The 15,132-nt window shown below is 34.6% G+C and overlaps 2 protein-coding genes and 1 long non-coding RNA gene across 3 annotated transcripts; 2 read left to right on the plus strand and 1 right to left on the minus strand.

Moving 5' to 3' along the window:
- Nucleotides 1–1,146: 1,146 nt before the first annotated feature.
- LOC123669487 (trifunctional enzyme subunit alpha, mitochondrial) lies at nt 1,147–12,133 on the plus strand. Its single transcript, XM_045603095.1, has 14 exons — nt 1,147–1,371; nt 1,511–1,617; nt 2,074–2,260; nt 2,367–2,559; nt 2,886–3,007; nt 3,558–3,787; nt 4,125–4,304; nt 4,470–4,636; nt 5,480–5,709; nt 7,390–7,582; nt 9,385–9,520; nt 10,113–10,336; nt 11,089–11,205; nt 11,481–12,133. Exons 1-14 carry the CDS (start codon nt 1,302–1,304, stop codon nt 11,617–11,619), a joined length of 2,295 nt encoding a protein of 764 aa, XP_045459051.1. The 5' UTR covers nt 1,147–1,301; the 3' UTR covers nt 11,620–12,133.
- On the minus strand, nt 3,898–7,457 carry LOC123669488. The gene is made up of 3 exons (XR_006745759.1): nt 7,371–7,457; nt 5,017–5,066; nt 3,898–4,254 (listed from the first exon to the last, which is right to left on the minus strand). It is a non-coding gene; the product is annotated as an uncharacterized LOC123669488 (long non-coding RNA).
- A 2,128-nt stretch (nt 12,134–14,261) lies between the features above and the next one.
- Nucleotides 14,262–15,132, plus strand: LOC123669177 (probable palmitoyltransferase ZDHHC24). The gene has a single exon (XM_045602806.1). It carries the CDS (start codon nt 14,262–14,264, stop codon nt 15,102–15,104), a length of 843 nt encoding a protein of 280 aa, XP_045458762.1. The 3' UTR covers nt 15,105–15,132.

A 15,132-nucleotide genomic window follows, 5' to 3' on the forward strand; every position in this document is an offset into this window, starting at 1 on the left:
AATGCAACGGCTGCTGGACTTGCTACCGGAGTGGCTGGACAGGTGGAGGATGGCCGTCAACGTTGGGAAGACGGCCGCTCTACTCACCGGTGGCTCCAGGCCGCTGCGCCAGCTCAAGCTCCGAGGCCAGGACGTAGAGTGGAAGACCTCAGTTACGTATCTGGGGTGCCACATCGATCGAAGGCTGCGCATGGTTCCCACAGTAAATCGCGCGGTGAACCACGCAGCGGTAGCTCGGTCGAAACTCCACTCCGTCCTCACATCGAGACTGCCCCTCAGAACCAAGCTGATGGTCTACGGCGCCCTCGTCCGCTCGCGCCTGACGTCTGTGGCTCCAGCGTAATACGCACTCTGCTTCGCGACACAGGCGAGAAGACTGCAGGTCCAGCAAAACCGGTGCTTGCGTCTGGAAGTAGGAGCTCCGAGGTACGTCAGAAATAACGTCATACACCGAGATAACAGGACGTGCTAGTGCTCCTGCTACAGACGCAGCAGAGTCCCAACACTGGTGACAGTAACGACGAGGACTGGGTCATCCCAGGGGAGACTGCGTAAAGGGGACCCAAAGGGAAGGATTTCATACATACCCCATAGGGTAGCGCTTACTTGATGGGCATATCCTCTGCCTATCGGGCCGGAAATAGAGCACTTGGCAGTGGTTACTACCGGAGAGAAAATGCCCGTGTAGGCAGGCATAGCCTGGAAGCCCGTTCCCAAGCAGGCAGGGTCAAAAACTTTGGCCTGTCAGAAAAACCCAGATGTTGGGCTTTTACACAATGTTTGTTAGTGTTGCGCAGATACTATCTGTCTTAGTTGCTTTAAAGCTACCTATATGATTTAAAAACATTGATTTGTATGTATGTGTATATTCCATAAACTTTGTAAATAACTCAAACTATTTTCAAGTAATAATCTGTTAACTAAATAAATTTATTTTGGTGTTTTACAATTTCTTTTGATTATAAATATAGTTCTTATTGTTGTTATATAAACTTGTGCAAGTGCTACATTACGTATAGGATTATCATAATTCTGTCTATGAATAAAACGTTTATTTTTAAACATTGATCTATAAAAAAAATATTATATAAATGTTTTTAAACTCAAATGTCAATTACATAGTGAATCTGTAGCGTTGTTGTCATTTTGTCACATCTCTCCCCGCTCGATTCACCCCCCCTCCCTTCAACTCCTCTATCTGAAGAGAGAAATCAGGTTCAAAGTCTGGGTCCAAAATTCCTTACTTATAATTACAATTTATTTATAATTAAAGTACCCTTGTGCATAAGAAGATATTAAATATGTCTAATAGTAAGATCTTCAATGCCCTCAAGGTTCTTAAAAACCGAAACAATATCTATTTATTAAACAGTAAGTAGTCTAACATTGATTATAACTTTACAACTGATTTTCTTGTTATATTTGTGACAAATAGTACTGACGTTACGTAAAACAGTTAAAACTGTTATAAAATCAACACATTAACATTTATTTATTTCAAAACTTTCAGGGCTACATAACAGGCACTATGCAGCTGCAGTAGCTTCACCAGTTCACACCAAATGTAAATTGGTAAACGGAGTATATGTTGTAACATTAGATTCGCCAAATGCTAAGGTAAAAAGTATAGTATAAATACATAATTTAAGGTAAAGATTAAAAACATAAATGTGCAATAATTCTTATATGTTCCATCACTTGAATTTAGATATATTTATTTATAAACAAAGTAAATTAACTACATGAATATTTTAATGAGATAAGAATTTTTTTTTTTAATTCTTAAAAAAAGTTGGAGGTTTTTGTCACACAGTGACCACGTCACCTCCATCGTTCTTAACTAAATCAACAACGTCTCTTTAAATATATTACGACTAATTTATAAACATTTCTAGCCTCTTCAGAAGTTGGAGAAGCCAAGATAAGAATTTTATTTTAGTAGACCTTAATTTTAATCATATACAAATGTTTAAATTAATATGTAAAATAAAATATGTATATCTCAGTTAAAACCTTTAAATTTTATTAATATGTTAAAAAAATACTTTATTAAAATAATCTGTAAATGTACAGGTCAACTCATTAAATAATGCTGTTATGGATGAAGTTAGAAACATCATCAATGAAGTTGAATCTAATCCAGCTATTGAAGCTGCTGTTTTCATATCAGGGAAACCAGGATGTTTCATAGCTGGCGCTGACATAACTATGATTGAAAGTTGCAAAACTAAAGAGGAAGTTGTAGCTCTTTCTAAGAGTGGTATGAATAAAATATTGAATGAATAATATTGTTTCTTCACAGATATAATTAAATACCCAAAAGAATAAACTTTTCTAATGTCTTTTTGTTTTTGTTTCTTTAAAAGGACATGAAATATTTAAAAAGATTGAAACTTCTCACAAGCCATATGTAGCAGCTATACAAGGCAGCTGTCTTGGCGGGGGATTAGAGACAGCTCTAGCTTGTAAATATAGGATTGCCGTTAAAGATGCTAAGACAGGCTTTGGTCTGCCCGAAGTAATGCTTGGACTATTACCTGGAGGTGGTGGTACACAAAGGTAAAAATTATATATCACATATTATTATTAATTTAATCTTTTACCAAAATCACAAGCATAAAATTGAACAAATGGTGTTTGTGTATCAAAAAATGTAAAAAAATATACTTTTATTTTAGTAATAAGTCTAGTTCTGTGCATATGAATTTTGATTTTAAACCTGCTTAGGAATGTAATAATTAGTGCATTTAGAATATTATTGCTTATACTAGAAAATTGTTTTGTAATGTTTTGTTTTTAAATACAAATAGATATTTTGACAAATATATTACCACTCTATATCATCATATATATCAGGTTTATGTAACTAAATAATGTTCTTTTAGGATGCCTAAACTGACTTCAATTCCTACAACTTTAGATTTAGCACTTACTGGAAAAACTGTCAAGGCAGATAAGGCAAAGAAACTTGGATTAGTTGACTTATTAGTTGCACCACTTGGACCTGGTAAGAATAATAAGATTTGAATATAATTATGTATATTTTTTGTAAGTAACCTGCAAACTAACATAAGCGATTGAGTTAATAATTATTGAGTAAATAATTTATATTCTTATATATAAAATTCTCATGTCACAATGTTAGTTACCATACTCCTCCAAAATGGCTATACCGATTGTTATGAAGGGTATTGGGTAGATTTGAGAATCGGCCCACATCTATTTTTCATACCCCTAAGTTATAAGGGGGGGGGGATTAAGGGGTTAATAACATATATGGTAAAACAACATTTGCAGTCAGCTAGTTTCATATATAGTATTATTTTCAAAAGAAACAAAATTTATTCATATGAAAACCCTTAGTAAAGTTTTTGATATCAATCTATTAAACAAAATGAGTTTTAAAATGTCTGGTAATATTATCAGTAGTGATTTGTTTAGATAATGAGTTCATAGATAGGAGACTCGTAGTGATGAGGTTATGACTAGCATGTTTATTGTAATGTAATGGATTGAAAAATGGATGTATTCAAAATATCAAAATATGATCTTTTAAGGCTTAGGACAACCTGAAAGCAACACAATGAAATATCTGGAGGATGTTGCTGTCTTAGTAGCAAAAGATATTGCATCGGGAAAAATAAAAGTCGATCGCTCCAAAAAAGGATTAGTTAACAAAGTGACTGCTGCTGCCATGCAGTGGGACTTTGTAAAGAATTTCATTTTCAATAAAGCAAAGGAACAAGTAATGAAGGCATCACGTGGCTTATATCCTGCCCCACTTAAAGTAAGATCACAAAATTATATTGAATTGTGCAAATAAACCATCCTTAGAAAAAAAATGTTGTAGGTAAAAAAAAAAATAGAATTTTCAGAAAGCAATATTAATAATTGACATTGACAAAGTGAAACTATTTTATTTTATATAAAAAGTAAACATTCATTGATATTGTTATAAAATAAATAGTTGCAGTTCCAATAACCTTGAGTTTCAATACCGATCAGATATTTTTAACATTTGTCACTTCTGTATAATACAGTTTTTTATTGAGATAGAATTTTTACCTTTTTTATTATTACAAACATTAAAAAAAATTAGTACTATAATTTCTATTGTCTCATAGATTCTTGAAGTGGTAAGAACAGGTGTAGACAAGGGCCCCGTAGCTGGCTACGAGGCGGAGGCGCAGGGCTTCGGCGAGCTCGCCATGACTCCACAGAGCAAAGGGCTCATTAGTCTCTTCCGTGGACAGACTGAGTGCAAGAAAAACAGATTTGGAAAATCACAAGTTGATGTCAAGAATGTATGTTTTTTATTTATTTATTTAACTATAATAAAAACAAGATATGAAATTACAAAACTATAAGTTGTTTACAAATTTTTTTTTTCTATCCAGTACAAAAAAATAAGATTTCTTAATTCATTAATTTTCATGATTTTGTTCACTGTCTATAATTTTTTCATTTAGATTGGTGTACTCGGTGCGGGTTTGATGGGGGCCGGTATTGTGCAAGTATCTATTGATAAGGGCTACAATGTAGTAATGAAAGATGCTACAAATGCAGGTCTGTACCGAGGTGTTGGACAGATCCAGAATGGTCTTGTGAATGCTGTTAAAAGGAAGAGAATCTCAGCGTGTGTATATTTTTTTTAAACTATCAATTACCATTATAAAGTAGTTAAGAAAGCTCCAATTACTTTTTAACCCACTTCAAAAAAGGAGGGGGTTACTCAATTCGACCGTATATTTTTTTTATATATGTTCGGGGATAACTCCCTCGTTTATGAACCGATTTTGATGATTCTTGTTTTGTTGGAAAGGAGATATCCCTAGTTTTGTGCCATGATAAGGAAACCAGGATCTGATGATGGGATCCCAGAGAAATCGAGGGAAACTCTCGAAAAGAGCCGATGTTTATCATGTGGTCACACTTAAATTTCATCGAGATCTGATTACAACTTTTGGAGTGATCTTTGATAATGCATATTTACTCGAATTTTTTTTGGGTACTTACGTTGTATTATTACTTGTTGATATAATTGAAGGCGGTTTTTCTTCATTTGCCTGCAAACACAATTATTTTTACAACTAGGTCGACAAACAAACGTACCATTAACTTGATGGTAAGTGATTACTGTAGCTTATAGATGCCTGAAACACTAGAAGCATCACAAGTGTGGTGCCGACCCTATCCCCAATTTCCAATTCCCTCCAGGAGCTCTGGTCACCTTACTCACCACAGGAACACAACACTACTTGAAAGCAGTATTGTTTTACTGTGTTAAAAAGTACTTACCCAGTCAGGCTGCTCAAATACATTTCTTTATTTAGAGAAAAGGTCTGTCCACAGTGCTAGTACAATTGTAAGCTTTTAGAACAAAGTGCAGTATCATTTATTATACTTAAAAGTAATAATAATAGTGTATTTTTTGGATATTATAATTTTATTATAATCATAAGTAATTTTTTTTTTTCAGTTTACAAAAGGACAAATACCTATCAAACTTACTGCCGACTCTGGACTATAGCAAGTTTAAGAATACTGACTGTGTTATTGAAGCTGTGTTTGAAGATATCAACATCAAACACAAAGTGATCAAGGAGCTGGAAGCTGTAGTACCCAAACACTGTATCATAGCTACTAACACCAGTGCTATTCCTATTACTAAGATAGCTGCAGGCAGTAGCCGACCTGAGAAGGTTATTGGTAAGTACTAAGACAGGTTGCAAATGTAAAAATTGGAATAGAATTTTTAATTACAAATAACATATCGAAATTAATCTGTCATGTGGGTCCACTACAGATTTATATTTTATCTAGTAGACCCCGCAGACGTTATCCTGCCCTGAAAACAATTACCAAATTTGATTGCTTACATACCGATAGCAGCGCCACCTACCGGGTCCAATTGAGATAAAAACTGCCATATCTCCCAAGTTGGACCAAATTATAGATGCTTTCAAAATTTGATAAAAATTGGTTCACATACATTGTACACGAATTTTATATGTGACTATATTATTTTTTTGTTTGTAATCTATAAAGTACAAAAAACTTTTGCCCTTCTAGTTGCAGTTTTGGTCACAACAATATTGTTCTTATGGGTTAATGCTGGGTACTTCTATTTAATGTATTTAAAGGCCCTGAACTGATAATGTCATCCTGCATACGGCTGCCGTGTGTCAATAACACAATAAATAAATTTAGAATAATTTCAGGTAATAATGTACAAAATCGGCCTCTAATTTATGAGGCTAAGGGGGGTGAGAGGGTGAAGGGGGGAGGTAGTTTGGGTTTTTTACCCCCCCGGAAAACTACTATCGTGTAAACCCCGTGGTTACGGAGATATCGTGGTTAAATTTTTGGGATTAAATTTTTAAATCTGTCACTAATTTATGGGGTTACAGGGGGAGGGGGTGAAAGGGGAGGGTGGCTTTTTACCCCCCCCCCGGACAACTAGGTTACAATACCTTAGATTTGAAGAAGAAGAAAAATAACTTTTCCCTATCTAACTTCAAAATTACACCGTTTATTGACATGATTTCGTTAAAAAAAAAATTTTTACAAAAAAAATTAACCTACCTTTGAAGTTAGAATAACGCTTGGCTTGCGTGCAAGGGCTGCCGTCCCTCCGAGCAGGGGGACAGTGGGGTGCTCCGATTCGGTTTTGGGTATTTTTCGAATTTCTATACCTATATTCTAACACGCAATGTTACTAATTTTATTAGAGTATTATGTCTGACGGGTTATTTTTGTTTAAAAGTATCTTATTTGTCAGTCGTTAAACGTCAATTCGTATCGGATCTAGATCTTGCAGTAGAGATCGTTTTTACATACATTTGTTCGAAAATAACGTGTGAAAGTCGTGGAACGGAGCATGAGTGCACTTCCCCCAGCACCGGAGTTAAGGTAGAGTCAGAAATAACAAAAATTTAACCTCCCATAAATTAGAGGCCCGTTATGTACATAATTTAACCAATGTAACGTTAATAAACTTTACTTTTTGTAACTTATCCGTTCCAAAACATGAAACTTTAAACCACAATTTTATAGAAAGAAAGAGAAAACTTGTTTATTGGCCATAAACATAAACAGTTTACAATTTATAAAAAAATAGTAATGAAATCTAATAATAAAAGGATATAATAAAATAAAATAAAAAAAAGTCGAGGAAGAGGTCGAAAAGAAAAGGCTAAATAGGTTTACTGCCTCAGCATTGTTTTTAACAGCAAAAATTTGCCGTCGAAAATGCTGTTTTTCTGGAAGAATTTGTTATTAGTAGGTATATTAAATACTTAATAAATAATCTTTTGTCTTCTATAAATCAGGAAGCGACAAATTTTTTAATGACATCAGAATAAATGTACCTATTACGACAACACCCAGGCATGCACTACTTCTCTCCCGTGGACAAGATGCAGCTGCTGGAGATCATCCGCCACCCCGGCACCAGCGACGACACGGCGGCGGCGGCGGTGGCCGTGGGCCTGCGGCAGGGCAAGGTGGTCGTCACCGTCGGGGACGGGCCTGGCTTCTATACGACACGCATCCTCTCCACGATGCTCAGCGAGGCTATCAGGTAGTGACTTTGTATAGATAACTAGCTGACCCGGCGAACTTCGTATCGCCTAACACAAACTTTATCGTATGGTATTAAAGTTCAAATTGACTTTTAAGTATTATCACAAATCTTTTGTATGGGAGTATATAAAAGTGTTGTTTTTAGATTTTTTCAGGAAATTTAATTTTTTTTTTTTTTTTTTAATTTTTCTCTCCGTAAGAACCATCCTCGTACTTCAAGGAATATTTTAAAAAAAGAATTAGCGAAATCGGTCCAACCGTTCTCGAGTTTTGCGCTTAGCAACACATTCAGCGACTCATTTTCATATTATAGATAATAATAAATGTGTTATAAGACTCAGTGTAACTTATATTGTAAACAGTATTTTAAAAAAAGAATTAGCGAAATCGGTCCAACCGTTCTCGAGTTTTGCGCTTAGCAACACATTCAGCGACTCATTTTCATATTATAGATAATAATAAATGTGTTATAAGACTCAGTGTAACTTATATTGTAAACAGTATTTTAAAAAAAGAATTAGCGAAATCGGTCCAACCGTTCTCGAGTTTTGCGCTTAGCAACACATTCAGCGACTCATTTTCATATTATAGATAATAATAAATGTGTTATAAGACTCAGTGTAACTTATATTGTAAACAGATTTCATGAAAAAAAAAAACAATTATCTATAAATATAAAATAAAAATTGCATTGAAGTTTGTATAATATTTGTGCATGGTGGTCTGTTCCTACTGTATGCAACTTAATGCTTGTTTGCAATGGATAGTCAAAATCTTACGGTGTTGACGCTGCTTGACTTTAGTAACGCGTTTAGTACAGTAGATTTTGATTTATTGCTAGCTGTCTTGTGCTCTCTTAACATATCTCCATCAGTAATTGATTGGTTTCATACATACTTGTACGGGCGTCGGCAGCGGTTGCGTGTCCAAAAGTACCAGTACTCATGCTCTGACTGGTCTAGCGTAAACGCTGGCGTGCCGCAAGGTGGCGTGTTCTCTCCCTTCCCATTTTAAATTTTCATATAATCAATATGTCTCCAAATATGTGTAAATACTATATACTCCAAATACTTGTATGCAGATGATCTTCAAATTTACTGCCATTCTAAATTGAGTGATCTGCCTATCGGTATAAATAAGATAAACAATGACTTGGACAAAATCTATAGTCGGAGTACCTCATATGGACTAAATGTTAATCCTGAAAAATGTCAAGTAATTGTAATCGGCAGTCCAAAACTAGCTTGTCGAATAGAATGGCCACTTTTTCTACCTGTCATCTTTAACAAAACTGCTATTAACTTCTGGGACAAAGTAAAAAATCTCGGTGTGATGTTTGATAACTGTCTCTCCTGGTCACCTCAGCTGAACGAGTTGAGTCGTAAAATGTTTTCTGCAGTCAATTCACTTCGTCAACTACAATATTTCCTTCCACTACCCACCAAAATTGCGTGAGCACAGTCACTCCTTCTACCAATTCTTGACTATGCTGATACTTGCTTTCTCGACCTTAAGGAGGAGCAACTAAATAAACTTGAGCATCTCCAAAATCTTTGTATACGGTTCATATTTGGTCTTTGCAAAAATGACCATGTCTCCAATTTCCTCAAACAACTCAAGTGGCTCCCAAACCACTTCCGCAGGAATACTCATATCCTCTTACTGCTTTATCGCGTGTTGTTTCGTCCTGATTCATCATCATTCTTACCTCAAGGAACGCTTTGAGTTTCTTTGTCATGTGCGGAGATGGAACCTGTAACTAGTATATACGAAATGTTTTATTGTATTATGTTTTTTAAGGTTACTTCAAGAAGGTCTAGACCCTAAAGATTTAGACAATATGACGAAACAGTTTGGTTTCCCAGTGGGTGCTGCTACATTAGCAGATGAAGTTGGTATTGATGTCGGGTCTCATATTGCTGTTGATTTAGCTAAGGTCAGTACTGATTTGAATTATTTTGATTCGTTATAATTGTGTTATTTTCTAATTTTACGCGAATTTCACTCATAATGACACAACTTTTTCAGATTTTTTCTTGGTTTATTAAGTTTTTTAAATGTCCAATATTTTAGATACTTTAGATTCAATTATTTCAAAATTATTGAGTTTGCTCGCAAACGAAAAACCCTACCTTATTTACATCGACAAGTAATATAAAATATGTAGTCGAAAAATAATCAATGAAAAAATGGCTACAATATCGTTAGAATACGAAGGTAAATTTCGCAATTGTCAATAAAGTTGTAATAGCTCAGGTGGGAAATCGGCTGGTCGGGATTGACTGAGAAGATCACGGCGCAAATCCCCATGTCTCCAGATCGAGTATTTTTTTTTCCTTTTTTTCTAATTGCACTCATGATTTTTTATTTAAACAACCAGTTGATATTTTTTATTATTATGTTGGTAAAATCAGAAAATATTCTCATATAATCCAAAAACCCCGATGTACCAAAAATACCGAGCTAAGCTCGGTCACCCAGGTACTATCGTTTAAATACCTTTTTATAAAGTAATATATATCTTTCAGGCTTTTGGTGAACGTATCAGTGGCGGAGATTTGAACATAATGCAAGATTTCGTCAAAGCTGGGTTCATGGGGAGAAAGTCTGGAAAAGGTATCTATGTGTATGAAAAGGGCACGAAGAACCGTGATGTCAATCAGGAAGCTATACAAATATTAAAAGACAAGTACTCTCTAGAGCCTCGCGGGGCGAGCTCTGTCGAAGATCAACAATTGAGAATGGTGTCTAGGTAAATGTTACAATATGTGTCCAAAAAGAACCACTTTTTTTCTTTTTTTTTTTAACTAGGTCGGCAAGCAAGCGTACGGCTCACCTGATGGTAAGCCATTACTGTGTAGATGCTTGGAACACTACACGTATCGCTAGCGCGTTGCGGACCCTACCTCCAAACCACCCCCAGGAGCTCTGGTCACTTTACTCACCACCAGTCCCCCAGTCGGGCTACTCCAGATTTTGAGCCTGTCCTACTGTGACCTACCTCAATTAACCTACTCATTTATTCATTATAGCCCGTTGGCGCAGTTTGTTGTAGTGACCCTGCTTTCTGCTCCGGGGTTGTGGGTTCGATTCCCACGCCGAGTCTGAGTGTAATATATATGTTTATTTATATATATATTATTTATATGTATGTATATCAAAAAAAATGTAGCTACACCAGTCGGCTGTTACCTATAACACAGGCATTATTTACTTTAGGAACAGATGATCATGTGTATAAAGTATGTTGTAAATATTTATATTTATATAAATTATTATACATAAAAGTAAATCCTTTTTACCGTGGTCATTTTTTTACAAGGCTTTCTAATACATTGTAGAATATTCTTACAGTTTAATCATATAAGAAATTTCTGCAAAAAAATTTGGAAAACTAGTTTTGATTATTTAAATTTAACGCGTTTTACAGTTTTTGACAATGTCCGTTGGGTCCACTAATGTTGTAGAAAAACTAATCCTGAGCTTTTTATCTGTTCTTCATAGGTTTGTCAATGAAGCAGTATTATCATTAGAAGAAAAGATTCTTCATAGTCCGTTAGAAGGTGATGTTGGTGCCGTATTTGGTTTAGGGTTCCCACCATTCACCGGAGGACCATTCAGGTAAACATATGTATTTTAATCTCAGTAATATAGTTATTTATTATAGTTATCTATTATTTTAGTTATCATCTTGTATGAACTCTACAATTTGATTTATGTAAATAGCTTCTCATTTAAAAAAGTTGGATCTAAAAGTTAAAATTATTGGATTTTAATTCTAGTACATTTGTAATTACTACATTTCATATTGAGTCAACATACTTTTATGCTACAAAAAAATACTTCTCAAGAACTGGCACCATGCTAATTGGTTTTGGTTATACACTTGATTTCAGATGGGTTGATCAATTTGGTGCTGACAAATTGGTTAAGAAGATGGAAGAATATCAAGGTCTTTATGGAGCCCCATTCAAACCAGCTCAAACTCTAGTTGATATGGCAAAAGATACCAGCAAGAAATTCTATAAAAATTAATCTTATGAAGTTAAAAAAGGTCTGCAACAATACTTCTTCCACAGCTCTTCCATATTTTTAATACTTTTTTCATGAAACTTGATAACAACAAACCAAAAAGCCTATACAATAATTTTTGTAATCTGATGCTTTATCTTTAGTCGAAGTTGCATTGTTACAGCAGTTTAAGATTTGGAGTAATTTATATATGACTAGTTGAATGTGGTTGATTATGTAGTTAGAATGATTTATTTATTTAAAACTCTCCATTGGACAAAATTCGAACATAGGAATAAAACTCAGACTTTTATGTATGTCGAGTCTCCCTGTCCCTGTCAACCTTCAAGTCAAACAATTGTCAATGCCTTTGTAATGTTTATTTAGTTTTAAGGAAAATATATTTTTGCTATATATATATAATATAATCTAATTATGTGAAAATGATCATATGTCGAGCGCGTCTTGTTAATTTCTATATTTGAACTGATGAAAGTTTGTACCTAGAATAATAAAAAATTAACATGCTATTGCAATATATTATTGTTTTATTATGTGACTCAACTTTCCTTTTGTATAATTGTATGTTATTGTGTAAAAAAAAGTTATTGGCTATGCTTTAGATTAAGAACCATCGAATTATGGGGTTTTGAGGAGTGAAGGGCGGAGGGTGGAGGGGGAGCTATACTAGTTAACACTGCCATCATTCGGAAACCAATGGTTATGGAGATATCTATGGTTAAAGTTTTAAGATTAGAGGAAGAATTTAAGGCTCCGGCGCAATATTACAGGCTGAGGCGAACAATATTAGTATTGATAAACTATTCGGTATGACCTTAGCCTATAAGCCTATTGCATAGCTATTGAAATGAGCAAAAGAAGTGAATGAATGAATTTAGAATTAATGGCTATCACTAGTGCCGAATAGCATGGATGATTTCGTTTTCGCCAATGTCACGTAAGATGGAGAAGACACGACGGAGATTGTTCGGTGAACTAGAGATAACAACCTCAAAAGAATTTTGGAGACTGCCAAAATAGTAGGTAGTTTAGATCAATCTATGAACCTAAAACAACACAAGCACAAAATATACTATATACATAAACAAGAATATTGTTGATAATTTATTTACAACTACACTATGCTAGAACAGTCACCTAATATAATCACAATTTAATTCTATTACGTTTATTAAGCAAAAGAAGTGAAAAACAATTGTCTGTGATTGTGATTGTCAATGTCAATTGTCAAGATAGATATTAGTATTACCTTTTTTTAATTTATCGTTTGTACTTTCTATTTTGTTGCTTCAGGTTGTGCTTTGTGGTTTAACAATGAAAGCCTGAAAATTTCTTTATTTGTGTGTAATAATCAATTTAGCTTACAATCTCAACCACACTGACCATTCTCCTTCGTGTCTTTTCACGTGACATTGGCGAAATCGACATTCGACAGTGTTTTCCTCGCTACCTTTGTGTACTCTTTGGGCACAGCTAAAAACCATTGAACCCAAGAATTAATTAATCGTTTTAAATTTATTATAATATATAATATAAATATAGCATTTAATTAGTTACGGGACTAATTACTTTACTTAAACTTTAGCCACTTTTGCTTACAAAGCTGTATCAAAAATGGTACTTAAAAAAAAGTAAGATTCAAATATTTTGAAAAAACGAGGTATGTTTATACAAACTTTATATCAATCAAAATGTATATAATTGGGCTATCATGTACATCACAGGTAGACTAATTTATGGGAGGTTAAATTTTTGTTATTTCTGACTCTATCTTAATTCCGGTGCTGCGGGAAGTGTACTCATGCTCCATTCTGCGACTTTCACGCGTTATTTTCGAACAAATTTACGTAAAAACGATCTTTACTGCAAGATCAAAATACGATACGAACTGGCCTTTAATGACTGACAAATAGACACTTTTAAACAAAATAACGCGTCAGACATAATACTCTAATAAAATTAGTAACATTGCGTGCTAGAATATAGGTATAGAAATTCGAAAAATACCCAAAACCGAATTGGAGCACCCCACTGTCCACGTGGTCTTGGTCTGCCCCACCCCTAGAGTGTTTTTTTTAAGCCGGAGGCGTGGAGGGAGGGCAGCCCTTGCCCGCCGTGCGAAAGCGCTCAAACGAATGCGTAGAGGAGCGGCTGAGCCTCCGCTGCTGAACGGAGCATGAGTGAGTGCTTTCGCACGCAAGGGTGGAAGGGCTGCACTTCCCACAGCGCCGGAGCCAAGCGTTATTCTAACCTCAAAGGTGGTAGGTTAATTTTTTCCGATTTTAAAATTGAACCTCAAAACTTTAACTACGATATCTCGGTAACATCGGGTTTACACGAAAATTGTTGTCCAGGGGATGAAAACCCACACTCCCTCCCCCCTTTCCCCCCAACCCCATAAATTTCTTGCCAGCGATGTACATAATTGTTGATTTTACTTGATCAGATCATATCTTTATCATATGTTGTTTACGTAATTAAATTAGAATTTATGTGAAAAAAGTATCTAAATATTTTTTTTATTTCCAGAATTTAACTTTAAAGAACTATGTAAAATAAGTACATATTTGATCCAGATTTGAAATGTTGGAAATCCTAGCCTAAGAGGTTTTAGCAAGACTCAAACTGTAAGCAAAGGACTAAAAATGTTAATAAAAATACAAACAGTCCACAACAAAAAACTTAAACGATTTCTAGAACACAGCGTATATCTACTGATTGTTTTTATATTGGTTCCAGGATTTGTTTATTTTGAACTGTGCGTTGTGTTACCTACTGTAGTAGAAACATGGACCGTTCCATATATTATACATTATGTCTGTGCAGCATTTCTTTTATATAACATAGTTGGAAATCTGATATGTGGTATGTTTACTGACACTAGTATTAGAGGGAAAATTTTAGAATGTGAATTTAAGGAAAACTGGACTATGTGTACTGTGTGCGAGTGTCCACGACCACCTCGTGCATGGCACTGCGACACCTGTGATACGTGCATTATCAAAAGAGATCACCATTGTACATTTTTCGCATGTTGTGTAGGCTATTACAATCATAGATATTTCATGTTCTTTACATTATATACATTCATAGCTATGGTGTATGCATTTTCTTACAATGTAATATTTTTGTGTAATTTTACAAGGTGGAACCATGGTCTAATATTAGCTAAGTTTGCATTGCCTCTTGTTAGTTTTGTAATAGATTTTGGTGAAGAGACTTTATATGTATTTTTAATAGAGTTAAATTTTATAATAGGTGCATTTACAGGGGCTCTTTTTATATTCCATTTTAATAATATTTTAAATGGGAGAATAACTCCAGAAAAAAAGGATAGTAATAAAGTAGTATCTTATGACAATGGTACTAAACAAAATATAATCGAAGTATTTGGACATAAATGGTATTTGTCATGGATATCTCCTTTTATAAACAGTCCTTTGCCTGGTAATGGTGTGGAATGGAATGTTGAGGATAAGCATAAGTAGGTTAAAAAATACAAAAGTATATAATGTA

The sequence above is a fragment of the Melitaea cinxia genome, chromosome 3 (genome assembly GCF_905220565.1).
Source record: "Melitaea cinxia chromosome 3, ilMelCinx1.1, whole genome shotgun sequence".
Classification (NCBI taxonomy): Eukaryota; Metazoa; Arthropoda; class Insecta; order Lepidoptera; family Nymphalidae; genus Melitaea; species Melitaea cinxia.